General features: G+C 52.2%; 1 protein-coding gene across 1 annotated transcript in view; it reads left to right on the top strand.

Annotated features, from left to right (window-relative positions):
• PRRC2A (proline rich coiled-coil 2A) overlaps nt 1–16190 on the top strand; it is a 215053-nt gene that overhangs the window by 137222 nt on the left and 61641 nt on the right. The window contains exons 17-18 of the mRNA XM_030197354.1: nt 2–234; nt 6562–6692. Coding sequence (XP_030053214.1) covers nt 2–234; nt 6562–6692 — 364 coding nt within the window. The remainder of the gene's footprint in view (nt 1; nt 235–6561; nt 6693–16190) is intronic.

Below are 16190 nucleotides of genomic sequence, written 5' to 3'. Positions count from 1 at the left end.
GCAGGAATATGGAGGAACGTTCCCCAGGTGTGACCCTCCCCCCACCCCAGAGCACCAGTGCCGTGTATCGTCTGGATCAGATTATCCATAGTGACCCAGCAGGAATCCAGCAAGCACTGGCGGAAATCAGTAGCCGACCGGGAGGACACAACAAGCAGCTACCACCACCGCAACCTCCAGGAGCACCAAGCCGTAGCAGCACTGCCCAGCCAGGGCATTTTGAGACCAGGACTGGTACGAGCGCCATGAGCATTAACTAGGCAGTAAAACACTAGGAAAGGCTTTTTTTTTTTTAATATTATTATTTTTTTTTTTATCTCTCTCTTTTTCTTGTTGCCAAGGACGTAAGGATATATAAACCTTCGTTTCCTGGAAGAATGGCATCTCGGCCATGATATAAGAATTCTCCGAGGACAAGCAGGCTGCTTGTTCTCACTGATGATGGGTGACGTCCACGGCAGCCCCTCCAATCGGAACACTTTCTAGCAAAGTCCTTTGCTAGTCCTCGCGCGCCGATGTGCACCGCGCATGCGCGGCCGTCTTCCCGCCCGAACCAGCTCGTGCCGGCCAGTCTTCTTTTGTCCGCGCTCGGTACGGTCGTGTTTCGCCGTTCGCGCCCCAAAGTTGACCTCGCGCGTCGTTCATCGACTTTGTTCTTTAAAAAAAAAAAAAAAAAAAAAAGGTGTCGGGAGGAGGCCTTTTGGTTTGCTCCCTTCCCGTACTTCGAGTTTTTTGCCCCGGTAAGTTTTCTTTCGTCGTCGGGGTAGGCCCTATTTAGGCCTCGGTCGAAGTTTTTCTTCCCCCTATTTTTGTGGTGCCATTTTTGCCATTTCGAGTTTTGATCTCGCCGGCGCGATTTTTCCGCCCATGACATCGAAGTCTTCCAGCGGCTTCAAGAAGTGCACCCAGTGCGCCCGGGTAATCTCGCTCACTGACAGGCATGCGTCGTGTCTTCAGTGTCTGGGGGCTGGGCACCGCCCTCAGGCCTGTAGTCTGTGTTCCCTCTTACAAAAGCGGACTCGGGTAACGAGGTTAGCCCAGTGGAACATTTTGTTCTCGGGCTCTTCGTCGGCATCGGCACCGGGAGTATCGACTGCCTCGACGTCGTCGGCGCCCGGACCTTCATCCTCGCCCCCGATTGCATCGAGTGCATCGAGGCATCCGGCCCTCTGCATCGGGGCATCGGAGGTCTGCGTCGGTGTCGGTGGTATCGAGACCTCCTCGTCTGCTGATGTCGTCGGACGGTGGTGCTTCGTCTGGAGTGCAGGTGAGGGCTGTCCATTCCCCTGCTGGTGGCGGTGAGCCTTCGGGTGGGTCTCCCCCTACCCTGAGGGCTCCTGCGGTACAGCCCCCCCGAGACCGACCCTCTTCGGCCTCGGCCCCGAGGAAGAGACGGCTGGATTCTACGTCCTCCTCGTCGGTGCCGGGAAGCTCCGGTGACGTGCTTCGTTCCAAAAAATCGAAGAAGCATCGGCACCGAGAGCTCTGGGTCGCCGAGGGAGTCGGCACCCAGTAAGCATCGGCACCGAGAGGACCGCTTGCCCTCTGTTCAAGAGGTGTCGATGCGCTCCCCTTTGGACAGCCCGGAACAGCCTCCACGCCCGGAACAGGTTCTGGCATCGACTCCTGCATCGGCTTCCATGTCTTTTTCCACAGCCGCTCTGCACGAGAGCCTCCAGGCCGTTCTCCCAGAGATCCTGGGAGAGCTGTTGCGCCCTTCCCCTCCGATACCGGGGGTGCTTGCGCCACCGGTACCGTCAAGCGAGGCGCCGGCTGGCCCATTGTCCGGGGTGAGGTCTCCGACATCGGTGCCGCTTGCGGTACCGACTGCGGTAGCCTCCCAGGAAGGCTCCACGACTACGTCGGCGGAGGGAGCTTCGCCGGTGCGGGCGAGGGAGTCTACCTCTCGACGCTCCCACCGTGGCCGTGGTTCCACGGAGTCGAGCCGGGCACGGTTGCAGACAGGTCCGTGAACTTGTGTCTGACACCGATGGTGAGGCCTCGTGGGAAGAGGAAGAAGACATCAGATATTTCTCTGACGAGGAGTCTGAGGGTCTTCCTTCCGATCCCACTCCCTCTCCTGAAAGACAGCTTTCTCCTCCTGAGAGCCTGTCTTTCGCTTCCTTTGTCCGGGAGATGTCTACGGCCATCCCCTTCTCGGTGGTTGTGGAGGACGAGCCCAGGGCTGAAATGTTTGAGCTCCTGGACTATCCTTCTCCACCTAAGGAAGCGTCCACAGTACCCATGCATCATGTCCTCAAAAAGACATTGCTGGCGAACTATACCAAGCCTCTAAGTAATCCCCACATTCCCAAGAAGATCGAGTCCCAGTACCGGATCCATGGGGACCCAGAGCACTCAGTTGCCTCATGACTCTGGAGTTGTGGATTTGGCCCTAAAGAAGGCCAAGAGTTCTAGAGAACATGCTTCGGCGCCCCCGGGCAAGGACTCTGGAACCTTTGACTCCTTTGGGAGGAAGGCCTACCATTCTTCTATGCTCGTGGCCAAGATTCAGTCCTACCAGCTCTACACGAGCATACACATGCGGAACAATGTGCGGCAGTTGGCGGGCTTGGTGGACAAGCTCCCCCCTGAGCAAGCCAAGCCATTTCAGGAGGTGGTCAGGCAGCTGAAGGCGTGCAGAAAATTCCTGGCCAGAGGGGTGTATGACACCTTTGATGTTGCGTCCAGGGCCGCTGCTCAAGGTGTGGTGATGCGCAGACTATCATGGCTGCGTGCCTCCGACCTGGAGAATAGAATCCAGCAGCGGATTGCGGACTCGCCTTGCCGTGCGGATAATATTTTTGGAGAAAAAGTCGAACAGGTGGTGGAGCAGCTCCACCAGCGGGACACCGCATTCGACAAGTTCTCCCGCCGGCAGCCTTCAGCCTCTACCTCTACAGGTAGAAGATTTTTCGGGGGAAGGAAGACTGTTCCCTACTCTTCTGGCAAGCGTAGGTACAATCCTCCTTCTCGACAGCCTGCGGCCCAGGCTAAGCCCCAGCGCGCTCGCTCTCGTCAGCAGCGTGCGCCTCAGCAAGGCCCCTCGGCTCCCCAGCAAAAGCAAGGGACGAGCTTTTGACTGGCTCCAGCAGAGCATAGCTGCCATCCAAGTGTCAGTGCCGGGCGACCTGCCAGTCGGAGGGAGGTTGAAAGCTTTTCACCAAAGGTGGCCTCTCATAACCTCCGATCAGTGGGTTCTGCAAATAGTCCGGCAAGGATACACCCTCAATTTGGCCTCAAAACCTCCAAATTGTCCACCGGGAGCTCAGTCTTACAGCTTCCAGCACAAGCAGGTACTTGCAGAGGAACTCTCCGCCCTTCTCAGCGCCAATGCGGTCGAGCCCGTGCCATCCGGGCAAGAAGGGCTGGGATTCTATTCCAGGTACTTCCTTGTGGAAAAGAAAACAGGGGGATGCGTCCCATCCTAGACCTAAGGGCCCTGAACAAATATCTGGTCAAAGAAAAGTTCAGGATGCTTTCCCTGGGCACCCTTCTCCCCATGATTCAGGAAAACGACTGGCTATGCTCTCTGGACTTGAAGGACGCCTACACGCACATCCCGATACTGCCAGCTCACAGACAGTATCTGCGATTTCAGCTGGGCACACGTCACTTCCAGTACTGTGTGCTACCCTTTGGGCTCGCCTCTGCGCCCAGAGTGTTCACCAAGTGCTTGGCTGTAGTAGCAGCGGCACTTCGCAGACTGGGGGTACACGTGTTCCCATATCTCGACGATTGGCTGGTGAAGAACACATCCGAGGCAGGAGCCCTGCAGTCCATGCAGATGACTATTCGCCTCCTGGAGCTACTGGGGTTTGTGATAAATTACCCAAAGTCCCATCTTCTCCCAGTGCAGAAACTCGAATTCATAGGAGCTCTGCTGGATTCTCGGACGGCTCGCGCCTATCTCCCAGAGACGAGAGCCAACAACTTGTTGTCCCTCGTCTCGCGGGTGCGAGCGTCCCAGCAGATCACAGCTCGGCAGATGTTGAGATTGCTGGGCCACATGGCCTCCACAGTTCATGTGACTCCCATGGCCCGCCTTCACATGAGATCTGCTCAATGGACCCTAGCTTCCCAGTGGTTTCAGGCTGCTGGGGATCTAGAAGACGTGATCCACCTGTCCACGAGTTTTCTCGACTCCCTGTATTGGTGGACAATTTGGTCCAATTTGTCTCTGGGACGTCCTTTCCAAATTCCTCAGCCACAAAAAGTGCTGACCACGGATGCGTCTCTCCTGGGATGGGGAGCTCGTGTCGATGGGCTTCATACCCAAGGAAGCTGGTCCCTCCAGGAACGCGATCTGCAGATCAATCTTCTGGAGTTACGAGCGATCTGGAACGCTCTGAAGGCTTTCAGAGATTGGCTGTCCCACCAAATTATCCAAATTCAGACAGACAACCAGGTTGCCATGTACTACATCAACAAGCAGGGGGCACCGGATCTCGCCCCCTGTGTCAGGAAGCCGTCAGCATGTGGCTCTGGGCTCGCCGTCACGGCATGGTGCTCCAAGCCACATATCTGGCAGGCGTAAACAACAGTCTGGCCGACAGGTTGAGCAGGATTATGCAACCTCACGAGTGGTCGCTCAATTCCCGTGTAGTGCGACAGATCTTCCAGGTGTGGGGCACCCCCTTGGTAGATCTCTTCGCATCTCGAGCCAACCACAAAGTCCCTCAGTTCTGTTCCAGGCTTCAGGCCAACGGCAGACTGGCATCGGATGCCTTCCTCCTGGACTGGGGGGAGGGTCTGCTGTATGCTTATCCTCCCATACCTCTGGTGGGGAAGACTTTGTTGAAACTCAAGCAAGACCGAGGCACCATGATTTTGATTGCTCCTTTTTGGCCGCGTCAGATCTGGTTCCCTCTTCTTCTGGAGTTGTCCTCCGAAGAACCGTGGAGATTGGAGTGTTTTCCGACCCTCATCACGCAGGACGAAGGGGCGCTTCTGCATCCCAACCTCCGGTCCCTGGCTCTCACGGCCTGGATGTTGAGAGCGTAGACTTTGCCTCTTTGGGTCTGTCGGAGGGTGTCTCCCGCATCTTGCTTGCTTCCAGGAAAGATTCCACTAAGAGGAGTTACTTCTTTCTATGGAGGAGGTTTGCCGTCTGGTGTGACTGCAAGGCCCTAGATCTTCGCTCTTGTCCTACACAGACCCTGCTTGAATACCTTCTGCACTTGTCTGAGTCCGGTCTCAAGACCAACTCTGTAAGGGTTCACCTTAGTGCAATCAGTGCATACCATTACCGTGTGGAAGGTAAGCCGATCTCAGGACAGCCTTTAGTTGTTCGCTTCATGAGAGGTTTGCTTTTGTCAAAGCCCCTTGTCAAGCCTCCTACAGTGTCATGGGATCTCAATGTCGTTCTCACCCAGCTGATGAAACCTCCTTTTGAGCCACTGAATTCCTGCCATCCGAAGTACTTGACCTGGAAGGTCATTTTCTTGGTGGCAGTTACTTCAGCTCGTAGAGTCAGTGAGCTTCAAGCCCTGGTAGCCCAGGCCCCTTACACCAAATTTCATCATAACAGAGTAGTCCTCTGCACTCACCCTAAGTTCTTGCCAAAGGTTATGTCGGAGTTCCATCTGAACCAGTCAATTGTCTTGCCAACATTCTTTCCCCGTCCTCATTCCTGCCCTGCTGAACGTCAGCTGCACACATTGGACTGCAAGAGAGCATTGGCCTTCTATCTGGAGCGGACACAGCCCAACAGACAGTCCGCCCAATTGTTTGTTTCTTTTGATCCCAACAGGAGGGGAGTGGCTGTGGGAAAACGCACCATATCCAATAGGCTAGCAGATTGCATTTCCTTCACTTACGCCCAGGCTGGGCTGGCTCTTGAGGGTCCTGTCACGGCTCATAATGTTAGAGCCATGGCAGCGTCGGTAGCCCACTTGAAGTCAGCCACTATTGAAGAGATTTGCAAAGCTGCGACGTGGTCATCTGTCCACACATTCACATCTCATTACTGCCTGCAGCAGGATACCCGACGCGACAGTCGGTTCGGGCAGTCAGTGCTTCAGAATCTGTTCGGGGTTTAGAATCCAACTCCACCCCCCTAGGCCCATGTTTGTTCTGTTCCTGGCTGCACTCTCAGTTAGTTGGCAAATTTTTTAGGTCAATCTCAGTTATGTCCTCGCCGTTGCGAGGCCCAATTGACCATGGTTGTTGTTTTGAGTGAGCCTGGGGGCTAGGGATACCCCATCAGTGAGAACAAGCAGCCTGCTTGTCCTCGGAGAAAGCGAATGCTACATACCTGTAGAAGGTATTCTCCGAGGACAGCAGGCTGATTGTTCTCACAAACCCGCCCGCCTCCCCTTTGGAGTTGTGTCTTCCCTTCTTTGTCTTGCTACATATGAGACTGGCCGGCACGAGCCGGTTCGGACGGGAAGACGCGGCGACTAGCAAAGGACTTTGCTAGAAAGTGTTCCGATTGGAGGGGCTGCCGTGGATGTCACCCATCATCAGTGAGAACAATCAGCCTGCTGTCCTCGGAGAATACCTTCTATGTAGCATTCGCTTTCTGTAGGCATTCTTTGAATCGGTGTCTCTCCTTCCTAGATTCACAGTTCCCAGAAAAGGTGCTGAGGAGTACCCAAAGGACAGCTCTTGCTGACAGCTTTGAAGGCCTTGGGGTGAAGAGGCGTGACAAACCTCAGAAACAAGAGCCACTCTCTCCACAACAGCAGCGGGTGAGAGGAAACTCTGGGGGAATGGGGTTAGGGTTATCTGCTTTTCAATCCGTCTTGACTTATGAGCTGCTTTATAGCTACAAATGTGTCCTGCAAAAGCTCTGCCCAAGAGGTGTCTTAGACCCAGGAATTAGATCTGAGGCATAGATAAATGGTTTTATCATCACTGTACTTCTTTTCTCTACTTATAATGCCTCTTGTGGCAGCACAGGGATACTTTCCCCACCTCTGTTTTGATCCTTGATGTGACAGGAGGAGGCAGCCTTAACTCATTTTGCTCTAGTTTACCTGTAAATGACTTGGGTATAACCTCGACAGATTTCTTTAAAAAATATTTGATTGAAATCCTGCAATGGCTATTCCTCCATTCCTTAGCATCCCTCCGGACCGGCCCAGGATTGGACTGATGGGTTGTGCACGTCTACCAGCAGGAGGAGACTGAGAAAAAAACTTTGACTAGATAGCCAATAAGAGCCCTGGTCATGTGACCCTAGCCCCAGTATTTTCTCAGTCTCCCAGCAGGTAGGAAGTGAGCCTATTAGTCTCTTTCTAAATATCTAGTTGTTTTATTATTATATCTTTCTCTGTGCCACAGGAATTCTTTGAGGCTGGTTAGGTTTGGTCAGCTGATTAGCTAAGCCTCAGGGGGGTATACTCGGGTGCCCCGGGTCACTCCCCCTATTCCTCCCCATCTCCCTTCTATTCTACAAATCTCTAAGGGAAGGGTTCCTCTTTTGGTTAGCAAAGAGGTCTTACCTTTGGGAGAGGCAGCCAGATTAAAGTATATAAGCTCTGTTTTTTCCCCATTGTTTTAACGAGCAGCCAGCTCTGTTTACGTTTTGGGGTGTCAGTCTTGTGTGTCTCTTTAAAAAAAAAAAAAAAAAAAAAAACGAACCAACCATAGAGCACAAGTTTAGTTTGGTATTGTGCTTAGTTTTCATTTCGCTAGGTTATTCTTACTAGCACTGCAGAGCGGAGTGTTTTTTCTAAGGTTTAAATAATAATTGCATTTAGGCGCGAACCGCGTACGCGCGTGCACGCGCGTTCCCGCCATGTCGGAGAAACTTAAACGATGCGCTGTTTGCCAGCGTCGGGGGGTTTCTTCTACGGGCGCATGTAAATATTGTACCTCGCCAGGAGCAGCGTCTTCGTCTGTTTTGCCTACGACGTCGGGCTCTCTGTTGGCGGTATCGGGTCCCTCGCCGTCGCGGTCCTCGTCTGCAGCTCCTGAGGAGTCAGGCGCGCCTCCGGAGGCCGTCCCGGCGAATTTGGCGCGAACGGCGGCCATTTTAATTCCTACTCCGTCTTCTCCTTCGCGTATTCAGCAGCCTGCGGCCCTAGGTCTTCCAGATGCTGATACATTTAATTCAGGAGCTCTGGTGCACTCTGGGGCCACTCAGGCGGGAGGTTTTCCTCCTGAGTTTGTGCTCCAGATGTACCAGGCGTTTTTGATGCACAGAGGCGATGCAGGAGCTGGGACAGCAGATGCTGTCACACCTACACCTCCACCTCCTAAAAAAGTTAGGGAACATGTGTTCCATGGGGATTTTTGGTCCGATCGCGATCAGGAGATGCCCTATCTGGAAGAGGAGGAAGATTTTGAAGACAATGCCGGTACTGATCCTGATTTTTCCCTCTCAGATCCGGAGGCGGCAGCTTTTGCCCAGGGGGATGATCCCGCCATGGCTAGGATTTTTCACAAAGATGACTTGCAGGAGCTCATCTCTATGGTCTCCTCTATTTTGAATTTTGAAGATGTTACGCCGGTTTCACAAACCCGTAAGGTGGACTTCTTGATTAAGGGGTCTAGATCCGCGCCCAAAACTTTTCCCATGCATCAGGATATTTGGGATGTTATTAAAGCGCAATGGGAGGTTCCAGATGCAGCTTTCCGTCCGAATAGATCTATGTCTCGGCTCTATCAGATTCCAGAAACAGATAAAGCTATGCTTAAGGTGCCGGTCGTGGATGCAGTGGTGTCGGCGGTTAATAAGCGGAATACGGTTCCCGTGGATGGAGGCACGGCTCTTCGGGATGTTCAGGACAGAAGACTAGATTCTCTGCTCAGGAGTAGTTTTGATGTTTCTTCCTTGGCAGTTCAGGCTGCCATTTGTGGTTCCTTGGTGGCTAGAGCTTGCTTTAGGTGGGCAGAGAGAGTCCTGGACAGGACTTCGGATGATCTTCATTCTATCGATGTGGACGTAGCTAGAATTGAGACAGGGGCGGCTTTTCTGGCTGATGCCCTCTATGATTTGCTGAGAGCATCTTCTAAGTCTTTGGCTTTGGGGGTTGCTGCTCGCAGATCTCTGTGGTTGAAAGGTTGGTCGGCGGATGCGGCCTCCAAGTCAAAGTTGAGCAAGTTTCCTTTTAAAGGTTCTTTCTTGTTTGGAGAAGAATTGGATAAGTTGGTTAATTCCTTGGGTGATGCTAAGGTTCCTCGCCTTCCGCAAGATAGACCTCGTCTGTCCACTCGGGGTTCTTTGTTTGGTAGGAGTTCTGTGAGAGGTTTCCGGAAGTTTCAGGCTGGTCGAGGTTTTCAGCCTCAGAGGTCTAGGTTTGGCTATCGGATTCAGTCCTTTCGGGGTTCTCGCAGAGGAGCAGGTTTCTCCAATCCAGGCTTTCGATCCCAGAGTCGTCCGTCCCAATGAAGGTGCGGGGGCCTCTCCTCTGGTCCCTGTCGGAGCTCGTCTTTCTCAGTTCTATCAGAGGTGGGCCCACATTACTTCAGATCAGTGGGTCTTGGAGGTTGTTCGAGACGGTTATGCCTTAGAGTTCGCAAGACCTATTTCAGATGCCTTTCTGGAGTCTCCCTGCCGCTCTCCTCTCAAGGCGAGGGTGGTTCGGGACACTCTACAGAGGCTCTTAGATCTTCAGGCTATCTCTCCAGTCCCTCCTTCCGAGTACAGGCAAGGCCGATATTCCATTTATTTTGTAGTTCCAAAGAAGGAAGATGCCTTCCGACCTATCTTAGATCTCAAAGCTGTCAATCGCGCTCTCAGAGTCACAAGCTTTCGTATGGAGACACTGCGGTCAGTCATAGTGGCAGTGCGCCAGGACGAGTATTTGACAGCGTTGGATCTCACAGAGGCCTATTTACATATTCCTATTCGTCCAGCTCACCACAAGTTCTTGCGCTTTGCAATTCTAGGACGGCATTACCAGTTTCGAGCATTGCCCTTCGGTCTTGCGACGGCTCCACGCACATTTACCAAAGTCATGGTCGTGGTTGCAGCGGCCCTCAGAAAAGAAGGGATTCTGGTTCATCCATACCTAGACGACTGGTTAATCAGAGCGAAGTCTTATCAGGAAAGTTGTCAAGTCACAGGTCGAGTGATGCAGTTTTTGCAGTCTCTAGGTTGGGTGGTAAATGTAGCCAAGAGTCGGTTAGTTCCTTCTCAGTCGCTGGAGTATTTGGGAGTTGTGTTCGACACAGCGCGGGGCCGAGTCTTTCTGCCGCAGGCCAGGATTGTAAAGCTTCAGGTCCAGATAAGGGAGTTACTTCAGCACCACCGTCCATGTGCTCGGGATTATCTTCAGGTGCTCGGTTCCATGGCAGCCACTATAGAGGCAGTACCCTGGGCCAGGCTTCATATGAGGCCTCTTCAGTGGTCCCTTCTCTCCCGGTGGTCCTCTCAGAGGGATTCTCTACTGATGCGATTACCTCTCCGCAACCGAGAACGCAGCTCCCTGTTCTGGTGGCTGCGGATGAAGAATCTGACGGTAGGAATGCCTTTGGAGTCTCCTCGGTGGATACCGTTAACAACAGATGCCAGTCTCCGAGGCTGGGGAGCGCATTGTCTGGGCAAGTGGACTCAGGGTCTCTGGTCTCAACTGGAAGCCATTCAATCAATCAACTTTTTGGAGACCAGGGCGATTCGGTTGGCTCTGCAACACTTCAGTTCTCTTCTGGTAGGCAAAGCGGTGCGGGTCCTTTCGGACAATGCCTCAGCAGTGGCCTATGTCAACCGCCAGGGAGGAACGAGATGCCGACTATTGTGTCGGGAGGCGGAGAGTCTCCTTTCCTGGGCGGAAGTTCATCTAACGGCCATTTCAGCATCCCACGTAGCAGGAGTAGAGAACGTTCAAGCCGACTTCCTCAGTCGCCACACTCTCGATCCGGGAGAATGGGCTCTCAGCGCTCAAGCGTTTCAGGTTATAGTGGAGCGCTGGGGCACTCCAGTCCTCGATCTTTTTGCCACCAGTCTCAACTCAAAGGTCCCTCAGTTCTTCAGTCGAAGAAGGGATGCAAGAGCGGCAGGGGTAGACGCTCTCTTGCAGCAGTGGCCCCTCGACCTTCTTTATGCGTTTCCTCCTTGGCCGCTAATAGGTCGTCTCCTGCAGAGGATCGAGGAACACAGAGGACCGGTAATTCTGGTGGCACCGGACTGGCCTCGGCGTCCTTGGTACGCGGATCTGCAACGTCTGTCGGTGGCGCCTCCTTTTCGACTCCCGGTGCACAAGGCTCTGTTGGTACAAGGACCAGTCCCACATCCAGATCCGGCTCGATTTTGTCTTACGGCTTGGCTCTTGAACGAGCCCGTTTAGCTAAGCGGGGTTTTTCGCAACCAGTGATTTCCACCATGCTTCGTTCTCGTCGGCGTTCCACCTCTCTGAACTATATTCGCACTTGGAGAATTTTTGAGGCTTGGTGTGTAGAGGCTGACATTCGTCCTTTCGGCGCGTCAGTGGCTCAGATGTTAGATTTTTTACAGCGAGGGTTTGATAAAGGGCTGTCTCTTTCTTCTCTTAAGGTGCAAGCGGCAGCTCTTTCCTGTTTCAGAGGTAGGATTAGGGGTAGGTCTTTCGCTAGGCTACCCGATGTAGTACGTTTTTTGAAGGGAGTCAGTCTTCTTCGTCCTCCGGTTAGGTCAGTGTTCCCATCTTGGGATCTTAATCTGGTCCTTTCGTCTTTGACAAAACCTCCCTTTGAGCCATTGCGTGCATGTTCGGTGAAGGATTTGACTCTTAAGACAGTGTTTTTGGTGGCTATTGCCTCGGCTAGGAGAGTCTCGGAGTTGCAAGCTTTCTCATGTAGATCTCCATTTCTGCAATTTTCAAAGGAACGAGTAGTTCTTCGTCCGGTGCCTTCCTTTTTGCCTAAGGTACTGTCTCGCTTTCATCTGTCCCAGTCAGTGTTTCTGCCGGTTCTAGGATCGGCCTCAGGGACGCAGGAACAGAGACGGTTGCATACGCTGGATGTTAAGAGGGTGCTTAAACGGTATCTCGCAGTTACTGAGCATTTCCGTCGCACAGACCGTCTTTTCCTTCTGTTGGCCGGTCACCGTAAGGGTTTGTCGGCTTCTAAGCCCACGTTATCTAGGTGGATCAAAGAGATGATAGCATCAGCCTACCTTTTGGCAGGTAGGGCAGTCCCGGACTCGGTTAAAGCTCATTCAACTAGAGGGCAGGCAGCGTCCTGGGCCGAGTGTTCCTTGGTTCCGCCAGCGGAGATTTGTAAGGCAGCTACGTGGTCTTCTCTCCATTCCTTTTCTAAGCATTACAGGCTTGATGTTCAATGTCGGCAAGAGGCGGTCTTTGCGTCGCGGGTAATCTCAGCAGGTTTGCTGGGGTCCCTCCCGTAGGACTACTGCTTTGTTACGTCCCATCAGTCCAATCCTGGGCCGGTCCGGAGGGATGCTAAGGAAGGAGAAATTAGACCTTACCTGCTAATTTGCTTTCCTTTAATCCCTCCGGACCGGCCCAGGCCCCTCCCGTGTGATATATTTCTGTCTAGTTCTCTATGTTCCATGGTTTGCAGAGATGTGTTAAGTTCTTTGTTTGTTGAGCTGTTTTGTTTGCAAGTTAAACCATAAATATATGGGTTTAAAAAAAAAAAAAAAAAACAGTTTCTATTATGGCCATACCGCTGCTCTGGTAAGGGTATGTGGTGAGCCATTATAGTTAGGCCATACCGCTGCTCTGGTAAGGGTATGTGGTGAGCCATTATAATTTGGCCATACCGATGCCCTGGTTAGGGTACTTGGTGAGCCATTATGATAAGGCCATACCGATTCTCTGGTTAGAGTTTTCGGTGAGCCATTATGACAAGGCCATACCGCTGCTCTGGTGAGAGTTGTCGGTGAGCCTTTGAGCACGTCTCCAACAGTGCTCCCTGGTTGCTTGAATTCCTTGGGGCACAGACTGTTCTTCTTCTTTCTGCTTTGTTATTTAAATACTGAGGCTAGGGTCACATGACCAGGGCTCTTATTGGCTATCTAGTCAAAGTTTTTTTCTCAGTCTCCTCCTGCTGGTAGACGTGCACAACCCATCAGTCCAATCCTGGGCCGGTCCGGAGGGATTAAAGGAAAGCAAATTAGCAGGTAAGGTCTAATTTCTCCTTTAATAAGATATATTATTTACCTAAATCTCTACATTAGTCAGTGGAGCCAGGACTGTGCCAACACGGTAAGCGGGGTAAGCACTGCAGGGGGGCGCCTACCTTCAAGGGCGCCACTGCGTTGCTGCCCTGCCATACCTCTCCCGCTGCTCCGCCTCCCACTTACCTTTAAAAAAAATTTTGTGACGCCGAGTTGCAGGCAGCGCCTCGCGTCTGCCTGGCTGTTTGTAAAACAAGTAAATCTCTTCTCCTTGTCATCGTCGGGCCTCACTGTGTCCCGCCCTCCTCTGAGGTAACTTCCTATTTCCGTGAGGGCGGGACACAGTGAGGCCCGACGAGGAGAACAGATTTACTTCTTTTACAAACAGCCGGGCAGACGTGAGGCGCTGCCTGCAACTCGGCTTCACAAAATATTTTTTAAAGGTAGGGTGGTGGCAGGAGAGTCGGGGAGGGGGTTCTCAGATGGGAGAGAGGGGTGTTGTGGGGGTTCTCAGATGGGGAGGAGGTTTTCAGATGGGAGCAGGGGACTAGGGTGGGGAGGGGGTTCTCAGATGGGAGAAGGGGTCTGGAACTGGGATCTGAGAAGGGGTCATGAGGGAAAATGTGGCATGCCTGGGTCAGGTGGGAGAATGGGTTGGGCTGAAAAGGGGGGCCCTAATGCAAGGCATGTGGATGAAGGGGGCTGGAACTGGGGGCTGATAAGGAGGGTAGGTGGGATAAGGGGGCTAGTACTGGGACTAGGGGCTGAAAAGGGGCAGGGGCTGAAACTGTGGAGACTGGGGACAGGGAGAAGTGGCTGGGGGCTGAAGCTCGGGACTGGTGGGAAAAAAGGGCTGGGGCTGAAACTGGGGACTGGTGGGATAGTGGGGCTGGAACTGGGGGCTGAAAAAAAGGGGCAGAGAAAGGGGACAGATCCTGGATGGATGGGAGAAGGAGGGCAAATGGTGGCTTGAAGGGGCAGAGAGAAAGGGCAGACAGTGAATGGAAGGGGGCGAGAAAGAGGGCAGACGGGCAGATGGTGGATGGAAGGGGCAGAGATAGAGAGCAGATGTAGATGGGAAGGGGCAGGGAGAGAGGGCAGATATTGGATGGAGGAGACGGCAGAGAGGGCAGACACTGGATGGCGCAGAGAGAACAAAGAGATGCTGGATGGAAGGAAGACAGTGAAAAGAAGATTAAGAAAGCAGAAACCAGAGACAACAAACTGTAAATAAAATATATATTTTTATTTTTTTGCTTTAGGATAAAGTAGTATTGTAGCTGTGTTAATAAATGTTTATAATAGAACATGTAAACAAGGTAATATTTTTATTGGACTAATTTTAATACATTTAATACATTTAAAACCCCCTTCCTCAGGGTAGGATAGGATACTGTAACAGCACTATACTGTATTGACCTGAGGAAGGATGTTTTGGCCTCTGAAAGCTAAATGTATTAGTCCAATAAAATGGTATTATTTTATTTTCTATATTTGTTTTATTTCTATTTGTTAATTTGTAAAGTGGTGATTGGTACTTGTTAGTTTTTTCAAATTTACATCTGCTGTCTTTATATTTTGCACAGTACTAGGGGACATTTTCTGTTTCTGTGGTGTTGCATTGTATACAGAGTCTGGCATCTTGGGGGTTCAGTTTAATTTTTGTCTAAATAGAAGTACATAAGTAATGCCACACTGGGAAAAGACCAAGGGCCCATCGAGCCCAGCATCCTGTCCATGACAGCAGCCAATCCAGACCAAGGGCACCTGGCAAGCTTCCCAAACGTACAAACATTCTATACATGTTATTCCTGGAATTGTGGAAAAATTAATAATTCCTTAGCATCCCTCCGGACCGGCCCAGGATTGGACTGATGGGTTGTGCACGCCTACCAGCAGGTGGAGACTGAGAAAAAAACTCTGACTCTAGCGAGCCAATAGGAGCCCTGGTCATGTGACCCTAGCCTCAGTATTTCTCAGTCTCCCAGCAGGTAGGAGTGAGCCCATTAGTCTCTCTATATTGTCTTTCAGCTTTTTCTTTATTGTTGGCTTTAGTCTGCCTTTATTCTGTGCCACAGGAATTCTTTGAGGCTTGTTAGGTGTTCTTTTCAGTTTGGTTGACTTTCAGCCTCAGGGGTGAAAACTCGGGTGTCCCGGGTCCCTCCCCCCTTGTTCCTCCCCTCCTCCCTTATTATCTAATTCAATTTCAAAGGGAAGGGTAGCCCTTTGATTAGCAAGGGCATTTTACCTTTGGGGAGAGGCAGCCAGAAGTAAAAAGAGGCTAAATTGGTTTCTCTGCCACAGATCTCTTCAGTCCCCTTTGATTAAACGAGCAGGCAGCTCTGTTACTGTCAAGTGTGTGTGGTGTGGCTGATTAGCGTTTCCACAGCAGAGAACCATAAAGAGCACAGTTTTTTCTTTGCCTGGCCTGGCTCCCTTTTCTATTTGTTTTCGGGGGAATTGTGTTGTTAATTGAAGCGCTGTTTAGGAAAAAAAAAAAAAAAAAGTATAGTTTCGGCGCGAATTGGGTACGCACGCGCACGCGCGGGCACGCGCGCGTCAGCGATGTCGGAAAAACTTAAGCGCTGCTCCGTTTGTCAGCGTCGGGGGGTTTCATCTTCAGGCGCTTGTAAGTATTGTACAGCGCTAGCGGGAGCGTCGGGTCCGGTTTTGCCGGCAGCGGTTCAGTCAGCTGGTTCGGTCTCTTCACCGGCGCGCTCTGATCCCGTGGTTGCAGAAGGGTCAGGCGCGCCCCCGGACTCCGGAACGCCGGTTTTGGCGCGAACGGCGGCCATTTTGAATTCGCCCTCTCCTTCTCCCTCGCAGCCTGCAGGGCTTTCGGTACCTCCGTTGGATGTTTTTTCTGCAGGAGCACTGATGCAGGCTGGGCCTACTCAGGCAGGGGGGTTTCCTCCTGAGTTTGTGCTCCAGATGTATCAAGCTTTTTTGCTGCAGAAAGGGGATTCTTCAGCTGAGCTAGGGCCTTTGAGTATGGCTGCTCCCCCTCCCTCTAAGAGATCTAGGGAGGGAGATTGGCGGGAGCATTTGGAGTCAGTTCATGAGCAGGAAATGCCCTTCTTAGAAGAAGAGGAAGATCTGGCGGAACATATCTGGGAGGAATCTTCTTCTCCAGATCCTGAGGCTACTTCTTTTGCTCAGGGAGAAGATCCTGCTGTAGCCA

The sequence above is a fragment of the Microcaecilia unicolor genome, chromosome 3 (genome assembly GCF_901765095.1).
Source record: "Microcaecilia unicolor chromosome 3, aMicUni1.1, whole genome shotgun sequence".
Lineage (NCBI taxonomy): Eukaryota > Metazoa > Chordata > Amphibia > Gymnophiona > Siphonopidae > Microcaecilia > Microcaecilia unicolor.
Note: the sequence above shows the minus strand (reverse complement) of the source record. Positions and strands in the feature narration are given on the sequence as shown.